General features: G+C 38.6%; 1 protein-coding gene across 2 annotated transcripts in view; it reads right to left on the bottom strand.

The window, feature by feature from the left end:
• The window catches only part of PPP3CC (protein phosphatase 3 catalytic subunit gamma), a 52,354-nt gene that overhangs the window by 23,582 nt on the left and 10,563 nt on the right, over positions 1-18,209 (bottom strand). For both annotated transcript variants that reach the window (XM_019631580.1, XM_019631579.1), the window contains exons 4-7: positions 7,999-8,144; positions 6,434-6,573; positions 2,596-2,673; positions 2,414-2,508 (exon numbers count right to left, since the gene is read on the bottom strand). In XM_019631580.1, the coding sequence (XP_019487125.1) occupies positions 2,414-2,508; positions 2,596-2,673; positions 6,434-6,573; positions 7,999-8,144 (459 nt within the window). The remainder of the gene's footprint in view (positions 1-2,413; positions 2,509-2,595; positions 2,674-6,433; positions 6,574-7,998; positions 8,145-18,209) is intronic.

Raw genomic sequence — 18,209 nt, forward strand, 5'->3', positions numbered from 1 at the left:
TTGGATCCCACATATGAGGGCCAGTGACACTGCCCTCCACAGCTAAGATGCTGAACAACAGCTCAACCTGGAGCTGGGCTGCTGTGAGTTGCCAGCGACGGTGTAGGCTGCAGCAGGGCTGCAGTGAGCTGCTGTGAGCTACGTGAGTGGCTGGCAGCCAGCGTGAGCGGCTGGTAGTCGGTGTGAGCGGCTGGTAGCTGGTGTGAGCTACCGGGAGCTGTTGTGAGCGGCCGACCAATGACCAGCGACTGATTGCCTCACCCTGGAAGAGCACAATGATCATACCAACATGGGTCAGTAAAGTGACGTCCTCCACAACTAGACTGAAGTACAAAACAGCAATTTGTCTACCTGTCTGTTCCCCTTCCCCGATTCCCCAATGCTGTTCCCCTCCCCCCAATTCCCCAATAAAATCTTAAAAAATAAAAAAGTTTACTAATTATAATCAAGTGTACAAAGTTTAAAAGTTTACTAGGTATAATAAAAAACAAAAGCAGATTAGAACGGGGCAAAAAGTGAGCTGGCAGTAAAGCGATTGCTGATTTAGGTGACATGTTTCAGCTTGGCACACTGATAAATCCACTGGGCGATCAATATTCTCAACAGTAAGGTTAAAGTAGGGAGTGAGAAGGGAAAGTCTTCATCACACATATGAGGACTAGAGCCACTCAGTGTCCTTAAGGAGGTTTAACAACAAGCAGTGCATACCATTCATAAGGGAGGAGGCAAGACCAAAACGAAGTCTCTAATATACTGAAAATATTAGGAAACAGAAATAAGAAAGACATGGTATGACAGCTGAGACAGAAAGGAATGACACGAAGGACAATGAATGCATAAGGCTGGGAGAGAGCTAAGTCAAAGAAATTATTTTACAAAATGGACAGCAAGTCACTGAAGGACACACCGAGATGACTGATACAAATCAGACTTGCATGAGATGTGGCACTCCACAGTTTACTTTTAAATAGAGTAAATAGTAAGTGTATTGTGGACCTCTTTCGAATGTCTCCCCCAACTGATTATACAAGGCATGACTATAAAGTAATAAGACTTAAGAAACCGCCAACTGCAAATACACCAGACCTTATATATCAGATGAGCGTGGTCCTTTGATGTAATCACACCAGGCACAATAACAGCAAAATGTTATAGTATTACAGAAATTTCTAGTTTGACCTGTGATTTTAATATTCATTTTTTATTATTCCAATTGATGTTCAACAACCCTATATGACAAGTATTTTAAAAATAAACAGGCTCAGGGAAGTCAAGTATCTTGTTCAATGTGAAGTGAACTTAAATGTGAACTATCTTGTTAACTGAATTTAAAAGTGAAGCAGGACTAGACTAGGACTTCTGACTCCTAGTTTAGTGCCCTTTTCTGTACACCTTGCTCTCTTACTGTGTATCGAATCCAAAGATGCTGCCATTCCTCAAAACGTTTTTGGAACTCCTCTTTTGGAATTGCCTCCAGAGCCATTTTATAAGCAACACAAAGAAAGCCAGTCTCATTACCTTATAATCATACCTTGTTTCTGACCCCAAATGGTGACATCTCGCTTGATCACTCACCTTATTCATCAATCTTGGCTCTGAATGACTTTTGGCTGTTCCAAAAATTAAATCCACCCTCAAAGGACGAAGATTTCCCATTACTGAGGATAATATCAAAAGAATGTGCTGCAGACTCTGAAGGCCATGCCAAAAAAGGAGTTCCAAAAATGTTTTGACCAATGGCAGCACTGGTGGAATAAGCGAATGGCCTCCCAAGAGAACTGCTTTCAAGGGACAATGCTCGCTTGGATATATAGGTTCTGGCATGTTTGTTTAAAAGTTTTATTTTATAGTCATACTTTATAAACAACAATATTGTTAAAAAGGCATGAAAGTTTTAGGTGGACCACTGACCTGATAAAAAAACTTATGCATTATGAATCTTAAAAATTAAATTAAAAAAGGACTTTAATAGGATAAAGTCTTAGAAGTAGAATTTCTGCATTGAAAGGCATCTGTAGACCTAACTTTCTTTTTCTATTTGGGAAACTGAAGTTTAAAGAGATTCTGTGAATTACCTAAAGTCACATGATTAGTTTCTGGCAGGGCTTGCATTAAAATGAAGATGTTTCTGACTTTTTGTACAGTTTTCATTCTACCTGTACTACTCCTCAAGAAGAACAAAGACAGCTTAATAATCACAAATATTAAAACATCCAATGGTGACATTAATTGAAGCACTGTTACAAATTAATTCAATTCACTCAAACCAATAATTGATAGCTATTTTAATTTGAACCTGAAGCAATTTACTCTTCTTATATGTATTTAAAAATAGATATATACATACAGATGATAAAACTAGAGCTCACATTTATCCACAAATTCAAACTCAAATATCGCTGGACTTCTTTACCTTTATTGTTATAGACATCTAGGTAGTTGGGGGCAGAGAAAATTGTAATGAGTGATGGAAAGCCTGTTGTTTGGCTCTTCCTGTACATTCGATACCTGGAAAGAGAGATGACAACCCATCTGTCTTGATATTAAAGGCAAAAACTCTGCAGTGATATTTGGTACAGTTTTAATATAACTTACCCAGCATCTTGGGCTTCATGGGCTCTGATTATTGATAACAAATTATTATTCTGCAAAAATTCACAAACTGCAGGGTAACTGGAAAAGAAAATTAGAAAACATAAATCTAGATTTTTTAATAGGTGGAAGGGGATAAGTCAGGACGAGTTAATTTTGTTTCAAAATTATAGGTTTTACATACCACTGAACTCTTATTAGTAGCTTAGCAATCATCACTCTGTTTTTCCATTTCACTAATATACCTAATTCCAGCTCAAATATGCAGATAACAGACAATCCCAGGACAGAAACAGAGCTCCACACCTTTTAATTTATTTTGTCTTAACCCTTAACAATAATAACACCAAAATTTTTCTTGGTATCTTGATACAAAAAGAGGAACATGGTAGTGTGTGTGTGTAGTAGGTGCTAAAACCTGAACACACAATTTTCAAAATGTCAAACTGTTAGAAAAGGTAAAGAACCTACTTACAGCTTCACAGGTAATATCAACACCAGTATGATATGATGCAGGAATATTTCAGGAGTAAATGCAAATATTATACCCAACCTTACTCTAATGAAAGATATGATATTTGCATCTACTCCTAACATTTTCTTTTACTACTATTATCTTTCTGAATGACAAATACCTGATAAGAAGAACTGGAGAATACAAAATTATCCTGGAATTAGCCAAGTGTCAATTATTTAGTTTATGTTTAAATCTTTATTTCTTATTGTGCTCATTAGAGAAACTTAACTTTTCTTTTTTTTTTAAATTGGGGAATTGGGGGAGGGGAACAGTGTTGGGGAACTGGAGTGGGGGACCAGCCAAGTCCCCCTCTTCAATCTTAGTTGTAGAGGGTGCCAGTCACCATCTGGCTGCCCATTGGCAGCTCGTGGCCTCTAAGCTCAAGGTGCTGTTTTACAATCTTAGTTGTGGGTGGGCGTAGCCACCAACCCATGCAGGTGTCGAACCAGCAGCCTTGTTGTTAAGAGCGCACACTCTATCCACTGAGCCATTCAGGCGGCAGCTTAGCTCAAGGTGCCGAGTTCAGTCTTAGTTGCGGGTAGGTGTAGCCTACCACTGAACAGGCAGTCTTGTTAGGAGCACGTGCTCTCACCAGCTGAGCCATCCTGCCACCTGTTAGCAGCTCAGTGGCAGCTCAGCTTGTGCACAGCATCACCGGCCCATGTAGGAATCGAACCAGTGGCCCTGTTGCTCAGAGCTCATGCTCTTAAGCTAACTCTTAACCAACTGAGCCACTCGGCTGGCCTGAGAAACTTAATTTTTTAAAAAAGAGGTTGTACATTCACATGCTATAGAACTGAAAGTTACAAAAGGGGATACAGCGAAAGGACTCTCCCCTTCCTACCTTTATCTTCCAGCTACCCTGGAAGCAACAATATTCCTGGTTTCTTTGGGTATTTTAGAGACACTCTATTTAACTTCAGGCAATTATATATATATATAATTATATATATATATATACATACACATACATACATACATAAACACATGTACATCCCGACTTTTAGAAATATTATCAGATGGTACACATAACTCTGTACTATGTCTTTTTTTTTTCACTTTACAGTAGTGATTATTCCATATCAGTATATAAAGGGTTTTTTTTTCCATTAAAAAAAAATAGCCTCATTGCACTGTCAAGTACATTCCATTGTCAGATGTACAACAATGTATTTAGTCTTATGCTAAACATTTAGGTTGTTTTAAAATTTTTATGGTAAATAATGTAGCAATGAATAACCAACCTTGTTACATACATTTTACACAGTTGCAAATACAGTGATTCTCCTTATTCACAGTAACTATGTTTTATAAGGTGCTGCAAAAAACGGAATTAGTGAATGCTGAACCACTGCTCCTAGGGCAAATACAGGGTTAGAGGCCTGTGTGTCTCTGGTCACAAAATTTTAATCAACCGAGCAATACATAACCTTGTGTTATGTGTGTTTCCTTATTAATATACATAGTTGATTCATTAACATGGAACTCATGACAAATAATGCCATAACTCCTTCCTGAACAAGCTTATCTAACACACAGATTTTCTCTGAGCATATCACAGCCTCCTGGCACGTAGGAACACTGTACAGCACTTCAGTGCTATTCTTGGAGCCATTTTAAACAGCCAAATAACCAACAAAAAATGTGAAAAATGTTATACTAAATTGACCACAAAAACAGTACCTGCTTACAGTGTGAGAGCTGAAGCAGAAGGCACAGCAACTCCTTGTTTAGCCTCAGCTGGGGACACAGGCGGGGTGACTCAGATTTGTTGTCACTCTGTACCTATGCGTGTCTGTGAATGACTGTGAAAGTGCTATGAGTATTGATTTGGGGGTTACAAATAAATATTATAGCAAGTAGGTAAATTCACAGATTAGAATTTGTGACTATCGAAGGTCAACTATACAGACACAGGATTATGATTTCGATGCAGAACTTCTAAACCGAAGCCATAGGCATTTATAATTGAGAGATATTACCAAGTTGATCTCCAAAAAAATTGTACCAATTTATATTGTGCTAACAATAAAGAAGTGTTATGCTCTTTATTTTAAACAATGTAAAGAGAAGTAAAATTTAAATAATTTCATCATATTAGTCACTGCTAAAGGTAGCAGAAAGGAATGGGAAAAGGTTGTTTAAAGAATGTTAAAACTGGGGCCGGCTGAGTGGCGTGATGGTTAAGAGCTGGCTTGGAATGCCAGCTCTGAGCAACAGGGCCCCGGTTCGGATCCCATGTGAGGGCCAGTGACACTGCACCCTCTACAGCTAAGATGGTGAACAACAGCTCAACCTGGAGCTGGGCTGCCATGAGTTGCCAGCGATGGCATCGGCTGCAACCCCTGCTGCAGTGGGCTGCCATAAGCTACTGTGTGTGGCTGGCAGCCAGCGTGCATGGCGGGCAGCCAGCGGCCGTCCAGAGGCCAGCGACCGATCTGCCTCACCCGAAAAGAGTGCAATGATAATATCAACATGGGCCAGTGAAGCAACGTCCTCCACAACTAGACTGAAGAACAAAAGGACAGCAACTTGTCTGTTTCCCTTCCCCCAATTCCCCAGCGCTGCTCCCCTCCTCAATTCCCCAATAAAAAATCTTTAAAAAAAAAAAGAATGTTAAAACTATGGTAAAATTGAGGCTTCTTTTTCTCTGTGGATTTCATTTAATGAATGCATTATCTTAGGCAATTAAGAGGTTTTCAGGGGACTAAATACATGTATTATTTGTCATAATAAAATAAAGGGATTACAAAAATTTAGACTTCAAACTTCCCTATACCTCCCTATTTTTGAGTGGCAAAGCACAGTGAAAGCTTACACATAAGATTTAGGACAACAGTCCACTTCCAGGAAATGTCCTGAGCTAAGTGCACAATGTCCTGTTCTTTTTATATCTCTGCCTATACCAGCGGTTCCAAAAGCTCGAGAGCCTTTAAAAAAAATAACAGGATTCCCTGTCTCAGAGGCCTGCTGAATCAGCGTCCAGGGGAAGAGCTAAGACATCTTTATTTTTAAAAAGGTCTATAGATGATGTTTGGGAACAAATAATCTAGATCATCTAGAGTCAGACAATAACACTGAAGCTCTGCAAGATGTTCCGTTCAGTCATGTTAGGTATATTACACTTATTAGGGCATCATACCTAATAAAACGTAAAAAACAAAAGGAACAAACATGAGATTTCTGCCTTCTATTAATCAAAAAATTAAACAGAAGTCCCTAATACTATACAAATAAACTCAAAATAGAAAATACTTAAAAATAGTTTGATAAACAAGCTTGCCATTTCCTTTCCTGGCTTTAGCACTCTAAGGATCAGCTTACCTGTAAAAATAAGAGCACCCTCGGACAGTGTTGTGGGAATAGTGCTCCAAGGTCTTTTCGCTGCCATAGTCCTCTGAGGGATCAGACCAAAGCAGGTCACACACTGGCCCAAAGGCTGGAGGTTCTTTAAACCTATCTAACTAGAAGACAAGCAAAAGCCAAAAGAAGAAAAATCATGAAAGCAAAAGAGCTTCTGAAAACTGGTGTGGGTCAAAAAACAAAACCAAAACCCTTCCACCCACAAGAATGTAGAGAAGGCAATAAGCCCCTAAAGGATTTTCCTGAAAGAAAATGAATGTTTAACAAATTTAGACACATAAATTTTATTATGTTTTGTAGTAATTTTTTGTAAATATCCCTGTCATCTAATCATTCTTTAGAAAAGGACCCTTTATATCCTAATCTTAAAAGAGGTATAGACTCATTTAATTCAAATGTGAAATCAACCACTACAGAGATATACTACTATTTAGAAAGACGTGTAAAGTTCATTTCCATTGCCTAGGCGAGCCAATGTTACCGTGAGAGCAATGGTTCTGTTCATTGTTTACCTCATTCCAATGGAGATTTCTTTATTTTAAAGCATGCTAGTTTTATTTTGTAAAGGGCTTTCATCCTTTCCATTCTGTGCAGTGGAGGCATTTCAATATGAGTTATTAACTTAAGTCTTTAGTCACTGTTGCTTTGGTTAAAGGCATAAAAACCAAGAAACAACAAGTAACTAGAATAGCTGAGTGCCAAGAAAAGGACTTCTATTAAGTGAAATCAATTAATATAATCAATTCAGAATTGTACAATTCAAGACTTACTATAGAAATGCCAGTTATTTAAAAGACAATAAGGTAGGGGAAAAGGCAGCACATATAGATAAACCTCTTACCCTGAGGAGAGTAACCAGTTTTATAAACAGAAAAATCTTTAGTTTCAGTAACTACATGAGAGAGAGGTAAGATATACAAAGGTAGAAGAGTGAGGGTGGTAACATAGAACAGTACTTGTGAAAAAAGACTGTCATCTTTTTTCAATCATGAAGATACAGAATCCTAGCAATAATAATCACAAGTCAGGCAAGTGCAGCAATTAAACTGTATCATCTAAAATGTCAGTCAGTGAATTTCAGAGCTGAAGGAGTCCTCAGGCCATCCATTCCGACTTCCTCATTTCAGAGAAGAAACTGACTCTGAGGTTAAGTGATTTGGTCAAGGTTACACAATTAATGGCAGGACAGGGATTAAAACTCTGGTTTCCTGCCTTCTACATTGCTACATACTTTAAAGTTTCAGGAATATACTAAAAAAATTTTATGCTTCTAGTTGGTAAAAGCACAGATTTCATGAACAATTACAGAAAATTTCTGGTATATAGCAAAATGCTGACAGAAGTTATCTCCTAATAATGAAATCATAAGTGATTTCCATTTTCTTCTGATTATCTGTATTTAAAATTTTTTAGCAATAAAGACATATTAGTTGACTGGAATTTTATATATATTTTATATATATGTATATATGTATATACATGATATATATATATATATATCATAAGACTAATGAAAGATTACTTACTTTCCTAATGTCATCTAAACGAGTAATTTCAGGTGACATCCCTCCATGTACACACAGAAACTGCTGATTTAAGAGAGCAGCAAGAGGAAGACAGTCAAATGTATCCATACATGCATCATACACCTGTTCAGAATATTTGATTCGACCTATCAAAAAAGGAAAAACAGTCAGAGAGAGAAAAGATAAAATTTATCATATATGAAAAGGATATAGGCCAGAAGATTATGAAGCCCACTTCAAAGGCATTTATTTTAGGCAAATTTGAAAACACCTTTGTAAAAACATTTTTGAAAAGTTGTGGATAAAGAGTGAACAACATCTCTCTCCTTCTCTAAAAAGATAAGGGTGGCCTTGGATTAACTTTCTAGCTCTGTTGCCCTGGAAACCTGATAAGGTGAATGTCAGCTGTGCTATTAGGCAATGTTGCTTATCCATGTTGCTTATGGTAAAAGTTATGAAATTACCTGGCAGGAAGCTATAGCTTTGGGCTTCTCTGAGTACAGTGACTCGTAAGGTACGTTCCCTTGTAAAACCCTGGAAGCTATGCCAAGAAAGTTTTTGATTGGTGCTTGTAATATTATCCATGAGGCTTCTAAGCCAGGGCGGCTCCCTAGTCTACCCAATATGGATATTGTTTCCTTGTACCTAAACTTGGAGGGGATGGGGGAATGGGAGATGAGAGGCAGCAAGCTTCTGGACTGGCTGTATGCACTTCCGTGAGGACTGCTCCATTGAAAAGGGATGCCTGGTCCTGCCCTTCCAGAAACGTCTCCTCTTAAGTAGATGGAGGCCAAGTATATGGCCCATGGTAGTCTTGTGACTCTGAATATTTTGTTGGATCTAAAAAGACTCCCTGGGAGTGTTGATGCTATATTATAACTGGAGTTTTCAGAGTCATCAATAAAATGCCAATAATCTTTTTGCTCATGATTTTATTTTTTTTAAAGATTTTTATTGGGGAATTGGGGGGATGGGAACAGTGCTGGGGAATTGGGGGAAGGGGAACAGACAAGTTGCTGTCGTTTAGTTCTTCAATCTAGTTGTGGAGGACGTTGCTTCACTGGCCCAAGTTGGCACCATCATTGTGCTCTTCCTGGGTGAGGCAGATCAGTCGCCGGCTTCTGGACGACCACTCACTGCGGCTGCTGGCCGCTCACGCTGGCTGCTGGCTACATACGGTAGCCCATGGCAACCCACTGCCACAGGGACTGCAGCCCACGCCGTCGCCGGCGACTCATGGCAGCCCAGCCCCAGGTTGAGCTGTTGTTCAGCATCTTAGCTGTGGAGGGCAGTGTCACTGGCCCTCATATGTGGGATCCGAACCGGGGCCCTCTGGCGTCCCAAGCCAGTTCTTAACCATCGCGCCACTCGGCCGGCCCTGCTCATGATTTTTAAGGTCTTTAAGCAAATTATGTCCTGGTTCTATTTTATGTAAAAATGTTCATCTTAATGAAATGTATTTTGATGTAGTTGTCATGCTGGGGCTACAGAACAAGGGAACACTCCAGTGGGCAGAAGGTGGGGTCTTTACAGTTATCAAGAAAGAATAGCTCATGAAATAATAGGTGGAAAGCTGGAAAATGGCTTTAGTTTAAAGAGAAAGCAATGTTTTCTTCTTCCTTGGCCTTGGATTTCAAAAGGTCAAGCCGTGCTTGGAGGTGCACATGAGTGGAGAAGGCCAGAAGTTGTACAGGTAGGCAGGCCTGCAGAACTGTGAGCTCCTCCTTTCCCAAGATTCTGTGAAGATGAGACAGTGCCTATAGGGCCTAGAGAACAAAGCTATAGCAAGTGAATCAGATTATCTAGTTGGTGATTATTTCTGTGTTTACTTCCTTCTTGCAATCTCCAAGCTCTTAGAAAAGACATGTTTACGTATCAGAGCCTGGTTTGGGCAAGGCTTTGGGGAATAAAATGAAGGGTAATGGGTCCAGCTTGGAGCCAGAGAACAGTACATGGATGGCAGGAACGACAGAAGAGAGATCCTCAGGGGAAGGTGGAAACCGGTGGGTCACACTTGAAGTCATAAGGTTTTCTATCCTAGAATGTGAGAAGATTCTCTTTATTGCCAATATTGGCTGATCAGGGTTTGATCATGGCATTGAGGTAGTCTGTGGGTTCCTTTAGAAATTTTCAGAGCATTCTGTATCACTATACAGTAGTTAAGATCATCTATTTCACAACATATGCTGATTCCATGATGACATCTAAGTTAACAAGAGCCATGTCTCATGCATCTTTGTGTCTCCTTACAATTACATCCCTATATTCTGCTTTGAACACTATAAATTTTGGCTATTTCAATGCCATTATGGCATTGGCCATAATGTCTGTGGGAGGGAAAAAAAAATCAAACAAAACGTTTTTTTTAATTTTTGACCAGTGACTGACTTTTTCTCCTGAGAATCCTTGGAGCCAGAGCTCTCTGTTGTCACTGTCAATAAGGAATTCCTTTGTAACAGTCCTAAGGTTGCATATAGGCAGGGGTTTGAATTACTAGTAAGTAATTCATGCTCCACAACACCATTTTACATCAATAAGATGCCTTTCAACCCTAACAATGATTCAAAAGAATTTCTTAGCCTACTTCCAAAAGGATGCCAAGTCTGGAGAAATACAAGTAATAAATACAGTGTCTTAACCCATTTTGTGCATTAAAATAGGAGGTAACAAATCAAATTAAGCAAAAAGAAATTCCTATTACACAAATACGTGACCAAAACAGGTTACAAAATGTTACCATTTTTATTTTCATAATGTATGTGAATATGTATAAATACCAACATTTTTATTTTCTGAGGGGATTAAGTTGAAGATGGTATCTATATTCTTCTTTGACTTAGTTTAGGTGTATTTTCTAGACAAATACATAATCTTTATATGATAATATTTATTATTATATTTTCTTTATTATTGAAATGTGTTGAAGGCTCACAATATCCTGTGCCATCAGCAAGCTACATGTCCAACACACACCATGGTGGTCTCAAGAATGGAGTCTGGAACCTGACTGGATTTGAACCTTGGTTTGTGCACTTACTAACTATGGTACTTTGGACAAATTACTTAATTCTCTGTGCCTTGGTTGCTTCACCTATAAAATGGGCATAATTATAATACCTATCTACATTACAAGGTTGCTGTGAGGATTAAAAGAATTCATATGTGTAAAATGCTTTCAATAATGTCTGGCACACAGTAGGTACTTTATAAGTGTTACCCAATAAAATTACCGTATTTGATCCTCACAGAAACTCTATTAAGTAGGTACAATTGCGAACTTCATTGAAAAGCTGAGGAAATTGGGCACTAAGTTGCAAGCTAGTAAGTGGCAGAACTGGAACTTGAACCTGTTCATGCTCTTAACACCAGGCAATACTCCTCCCAATCATTACTTTTAAATTAAATATTTACTAGGAGAATCTAAATAGCCAAATATATATAATTCCCAAAGGTTAAATGAGCTGACTCGAACACTTTATTTTCATGACAACTCTTAAGATCTACCCCATAAAACAATTATTTCTATGATGAAGGGAAAGTGCACATCAGTTACAGGATCACACTGATAAAAGTACTAACTAGTATCAGTAATACAACATTAACAAAACAAAATTTTCAACAACTTTTCTTTAAAAGTAATTTTGACGGTCAGCACTACTTGCAAGAAACTACAACCTGGTCTAGCCATTGATCATACATATATTTGTTTTAATTTTATTTGTTTTACTATTTTTAAAAAGGTAACACATTTATATGGCTCAAAATTTAAAAACTACAAAAGGATATACAGTACCTCCTATCCCTTCTATGCAGGCAACCAATATTACTAGTTTCTTGGTATCTTTACAAAGCTAGTTTATGCGTACACATGCAGATATGTACATGTGTTCTCTTCCCACACATCCTTTTTTTTTACATAAATGGAAGCATCTATCTATCTATCTATCTATTTATCTATCATCTATCTATCTGACTATCTATCGGTATATAGATAGATTGATTTATGGCCAAAATAATGTATACATATTTTAAGAAAGACAAAACTGTATTAAAATTGTAATACTCAATATATACCAATAACAAAAGATGAATACAAGTCACGTTTGACTTCTGCAATTACAAGAGGTGTTCAAAGTGGTTACCATCAACATCATTTTAATACAGTTTTTTCCTTTCTTACAATGTGTCTACATTTTTCTGGCACCCTCTGTATATATACACACTGTTTTTGTACTTGCTTTTTGTACTTAACATATCTTGGAGATCATACCACATCTTTGTATGAAGAGCTTTGTAATTATTATTTTTTATATCTAAATAGTGTTTCACTCAATGGATATAACACAATCTAACCACACCAATCTCTTACTTCTATAAGTAATGCTGTAATGGACAACAACAAACAATATTTGTTTACTTTTTTAAAATCAGATTAACATAACAATATTGTTTCACTAGCAAAATTACAAGAGTTTCTGAAACCTATCAGTAAGCTGGTTAACTACACATCAAAAAATGGCTCATAGAAATAAGAAATTAATTAACTTTAGAAATTTGGAAACGGGGGGGTCTATGAGATGGGATTATAAAATTACAAGGTTTCTTGTTTTCAAAATATATAAAAATGAAGAAATGTTTTTGCAAAGCTAAATATGTCAAAAATTAACAGTTATACTTTGCTACTCAAATTATTTCTGGATTTGAAATACAAAAAAAAATGTCTGCAACATAAAGCAATTTAAAAATTGATATAAGAAGGACTTCCACTTGCCCCCTTTAAAAATATTAACAAGGCTGGCCGAATGGCTCAGTTGGTTAAGAGTTGGCTTAAGAGCGCGAGCTCTGAGCTACAGGGCCGCCGGTTCGATTCCCACATGGGCCAGTGACGCTGTGCCCAAGCTGAGCTGTTGCTAAGCTGCCAACAGGTGGCAAGATGGCTCAGCTGGTGTAACAACAAGATTGCTACGCCCACCCGCAACCAAGACTGAACTTGGCACCCTGAGCTGAGCTGCCACCCAGATGGCTCAGTGGATAGAGAGTGCACTCTTAACAACGAGGCTGCTGGTTCGACTCCCGCATGGGATGGTGGCTACACCCACCTGCAACTAAAACAGAACACAGCACCTTGAGCTTAGAGGCCATGAGCTGCCAATAGGCAGCCAGATGGCAACTGGTGCCCTCCACAACGAAGATTGAAGAACTACAACTTGGCTGGTCCCCTTCCCCAATTCCCCAACACTGTTCCCCTCCCCCAATTCCCCAATAAAATCTTAAAATATATATATATTTACAAGGGTGTCCGGGTGCTTAGTTGGTTAGAACGCAAGCTCTGAGCAACAGGGTTGTGGGTTTGATTCCCACATAGTCCAGTGACCTGCGCCCGAGCTGAGCTGCCGCTGAGCTGCCGCTGGGCGGCTGGATGGCTCAGTTGGTTAGAGTGCATGCTCTTAGCAAGGTTGCCGTTCAGTTCAACTCCCGCATGGGATGGTGGGCTGTCCCCCTCCCCGCCCCCGCCCTCCAGCAACTAGACAGAAAATGGCAACTGGACTTCAAGCTGAGCTGCACCCTCCACAAGTAAGATTGAAGGACAACAACTTGGAGCTGATGGGCCCTGGAAAAACACAGTGTTCTTCCCCAATTCCCCAATAAAATCTTAAAAAAAAAAAAATTAACAAGTTTGCAGCTGCACAATCTGGAACTAAGCATCACTTAACAGTAATTATAAGCCACTGTGGCCCTTTAAGGGAGATCCGCTTATCAGTCAAAACACCCATGCAAAGCAGCATACATGCTCTTTCCTTATATAAAAATAAAATTTGAAATTGTACTTGAATTTGTATGCTTTTTCCAAGATTTATTCATATTTCAGATGCAGTGTTAGAATGAAACAGATGGAGTAGATAAGAGAAAAATAAAGAAACCTGGTTTGACTAAATTAAAGCATGTGAAAAGCAAATAAAAACCTGAGATAAGCAATTCTATGGAAAATGAGACACTTAAAATTTCCCCAAACCTATTGTTCCATCTTCTAAAAATAGTCAGGACCAATTATACTAGTCAAAAAGAAAAAAAACAAAAGCCCAGAGAAAACAGGAAAATTTAGATAAAATGTTACCTAAAAAACCTGAACCTTAATTCAGAACAGAAGCACCCATAGAAAGCTTTCTTCATCACTTACCTATTGCTAAATATTGAGCATTCCAGGGCCTTTGTTAACTGCTTGATATGTATTATTTAATTTTCCCAGATAAAGAAATAGAGGTGTAATGAGGACTAACCTAATATTTGACTTAGAAAAACAATGCCAAATACAGATGGTGCCCAAACATTTTAAGAAAGGGAAAAAACTGTATTAAACTTGTAATAATATATACTGATAACAAAAGATGAATACAAGTCACGTTTGATTTCTGCAATTACAATACGTGCTCAACGTGTAATTACCATCAGCGTAATTTTTTGTTTTGTTTTTGTTTTTGAAGATTTTATTGGGGAATTGGGGGAGGGGAACAGCGTTGGGGAATCGGGGAAGGAGAACAGACAAGTTGCTGTCCTTTTGTTCTTCAGTCTAGTTGTGGAGGACGTTGCTTCACTGGCCCATGTTGGTATTATGATCATTGCACTCTTCCCCGGGTGAGGCAGTCAGTCGCCGGACATTGGACGGCCGCTCACAGTGGCACACCGCAGCTCACACCGGCTGCTGGCTACTCACGGTAGCTCACGGCAGCCACCATCAGTGTAATTTTAATACAGTTTTTTCCTGTCTTAAAATATGTATACATTGGGCCAGCCAAGTGGTGCGCTGGTTAAGAGTTACCTTGGGATGCCAGCTCTGAGCAGCAGGGCCCTGGTTCAGATCCCACATGAGGGCCAGTGACGCTGCGCCCCCTCTAGCTAAGATGGTGAACAACAGCTCTACCTGGAGCTGGACTGCTGTGAGTTGCAGGCGACGGCACAGGCTGCGGTGGGGATGGCCAGCAGTGGGCGTGAGTTTTGTGAGCTGCCATGAGCGGCTGTCCAATGTCCGGCGAGCGACTGCCTCTCCCGGGAAGAGCGCACTGATAATACCAACATGGGCCAGTGAAGCGACATTCTCCAAAACTAGATTGAAGAACAAAAGGACAGCAACTTGTCTGTTCCCCTTCCCCGATTCCCCAAAGCTATTCCCCCTCCCCCAATTTTCCAATAAAATCTTAAAAAAAAAAATGTATACATTCTTTTGGTATTCCCTGTAGTTCCAATTTTAAACTATTTGGTGAAGTGGTTCTTAAATGACACAGAGTAGATACTTTCTAAACCTCTGGAGTTGGCCTTCTTAACCAGCAGCAGGCAGCAGAATTACCAGGGGCGCTTTAAAAAGCCTTTTACATGGTTGGGCCCCTATTGGGTAATTTTAAAGGTACCAGTTTAAAAAATTAGTATTGGTGGGCGGCTGAGTGGCTCAGTTGGTTAAGAGCTCATTCAAGAGTGCAAACACTGGGCCAGCCGAGTGGCTCAGTTGGTTAAGAGCTCGCTCAAGAGTGCGAGCTCTGAGTAACAGGGTCACCGGTTGGATTCAAGGCCCGAGCTGAGTTGCCGCTGAGCTGCCAACAGGTGGCAGGATGACTCAGCAAAAAAAAAAAAAAAAAAAAAAAAAAAAATTAGTATTATAGTAGTAGTGCATGGTGGTGATGAAAGATAATTTAAGCAGGCCTGTGGGAGAATAGAAATTAAAAGCACAAGTCCTCCTGACCCAACTCCCCACAGGTAGTCACAGTTACCAATTTCTTCAGCACGTTATGTATTTAATTTACAAAGGAGAGCATACATGCTCTCTGGAAATGGTTTCTATCATCCAGCAACATATTTGAACATCATTCCCTATCAGAATATCTAGATACACCTTGATCTTTCAATAGCAGCCTAGTATCCCATTTTCAAAAATGTATTATCACTTATTTAAGTAGTCCCTTGTTGACATTTAGTTTATCTTTTTTTTTTTTTGCTATTACAGTAACACCGCAATCCTTATATATCTTTACACATCCATACCTTACTGTCTTTTTGAGTCTATAGTGTGGTAGGCAGAATTCGAAAATGACCTGCAATGACCTACACCTTTGTATAATCTGTGCCCCTCTAAGTGGGTGGAACTTGTAACTATTCTGAGACTCCCGTCATTACATTCTGTTTTATGACAAAAAGGAGATTCCCCTGAGTGGGCCTGACCTAATCAGGCGAACCTTTGAAAAGCAGAGGGTTTTCTCCTGCTGGCTAATCACAGAAGAAGGCAGAGAGATGCATTAAGGCAGCCTGGAAGACAGCAGACATCCATGTTATGAACTACCCATGGAGCCACATGGCAAGGAACGGCAAGCAGTCTCTAGAAGCTGAGGGCCGTCCCCTGCCAACAGCTAGCAGGAAAATGAGGGCCTTAGTCCTACAGTTACAAGGAATGCCAACAACTAGGGAGCTTGAAAAAAGACCCCAAGCTCCAGATGAGAACTGCAGCACTGGTGACACCTTGATTTTTGGCTCAGTAAGACCCTGAGCAAAGAATTCAGCCACACTGTGCATGGACTTCTGACCTACAGTAACTGTGAGCTAATCAATGTGCTATTTAAAGAAGCTAAACTTTTTATGCAGCATTGAAAAACCAATACAATCTGCACGATAAATTCCTAGACGTCCAAATGCTGGGTCAAAATGTTTACAGATATTCCAAAGTTGCTCTTCAAATACTTTACATTAGTTTAAACACTCACCAACAGATCAATTTTTTAAAAACTTCCTGATCATTATCTACTGATTTACAGTATTTATTCCAATAAGTCCCAAAGGCTAGAACGCCCACTTGAAGCTGACTTTTCTGTTAGAAGGATTTTTTTAAGTGTCCATGCTCTAAAATTTCTTGTAATAAGAACAACTTTTCTTTTCAGGCACTACTAGGAGGAAGGCTGTCATTACAACTATCAACTGCAATATAGGAAGCTATTGGTAATGAAAGTTAATATAGGCATATGGGACACTATCGAATTGTAATCCACCTATAAGTAAAGGGATAAATTATATATATGTAATATACATAAATTTCAGGTGTTCACAGATATTATTTTTTTTAAAAAAGGCAGGGTGTGAGAGAAAAATGAGATTTTAACTTAGAAAAAGCAACCAGGGAAGAAAATATCTGAGAGCTGACTTGAATAAAGTAAGGGTGTAGGTCTGATAAGCAGATAGGCATTTGGTGAAATAAGAAACAGTAAGTACAAATGCCCTGGGGCACGTTCTCCCAAAGATCCCCAATATAGTCACCATCACACTGAATGTTAGTTAAGAGCCTATTGTGAGTACTTAGATTCTGGTCAAAGAAATCTGTGAGGTTTTGAAACATTTTTTATCACCCAGTAATATTTTGACTTTCAAAAAATTCTACCTTTAATAAGCTTTTTCACTATTTACAGTATTTTTTATAGTTGGAAACAATCTAAATATCAGTTGCTACTAAATTGGCTACATACATGATAGCATAGTCATAAAATGGAATACTAAAAAACATTAAAATAACATTTTAAAATCACATTAAAAATATTTAATGATAGGAAAAATATTATTACATAAAGTGAAAAGAGCAATTTATTTAACAGTACATATACTATGAGCCCAATTTTACTATATATATATGAACTATTTCATGACAGGTTTTTATATATACAGAATAGAACACTATATTGAGATAATATTGATTATCTTTAACTGGTAGGATTGTGGACAATTTTTATCTTTTTTGGACTTTCCTGTTTTCCAAATATCACAAATATATTACTGTATTTCCCCATGTATAAGACGCACCCTTTTTTGAAAAATTTGGGGTCTAAAAACTGGGTGTGTCTTATACAGTGGCTGTATGAGTGCAAAAACAAGCGTGAAAAAGATGGGAAATGCAAGTTAAAAAAAATCTACAACCATATGCCAACAAATTTGACAATATGGAAGAAATGGATAAATTTCTAGAAGCATACAATCTACCAAGTCTGAACTAAGAAGAAACAGAAACTTTGAACAGACTGATTACTACCAAAGAATTTGAGTCAGTAATCAACAAGCTTCCAACAAACAAAAGTCCTGGACCAGATGGCTTCACAGGTGAATTTTACAAAACATTCAAAAAAGAATTAATACCTATTCTCCTCAAACTATTCCAAAATATACAGAAGGAAGGAAGGCTCCCAAGC

This window comes from Hipposideros armiger, unplaced genomic scaffold (assembly GCF_001890085.2).
Source record: "Hipposideros armiger isolate ML-2016 unplaced genomic scaffold, ASM189008v1 scaffold_1015, whole genome shotgun sequence".
Classification (NCBI taxonomy): domain Eukaryota; kingdom Metazoa; phylum Chordata; class Mammalia; order Chiroptera; family Hipposideridae; genus Hipposideros; species Hipposideros armiger.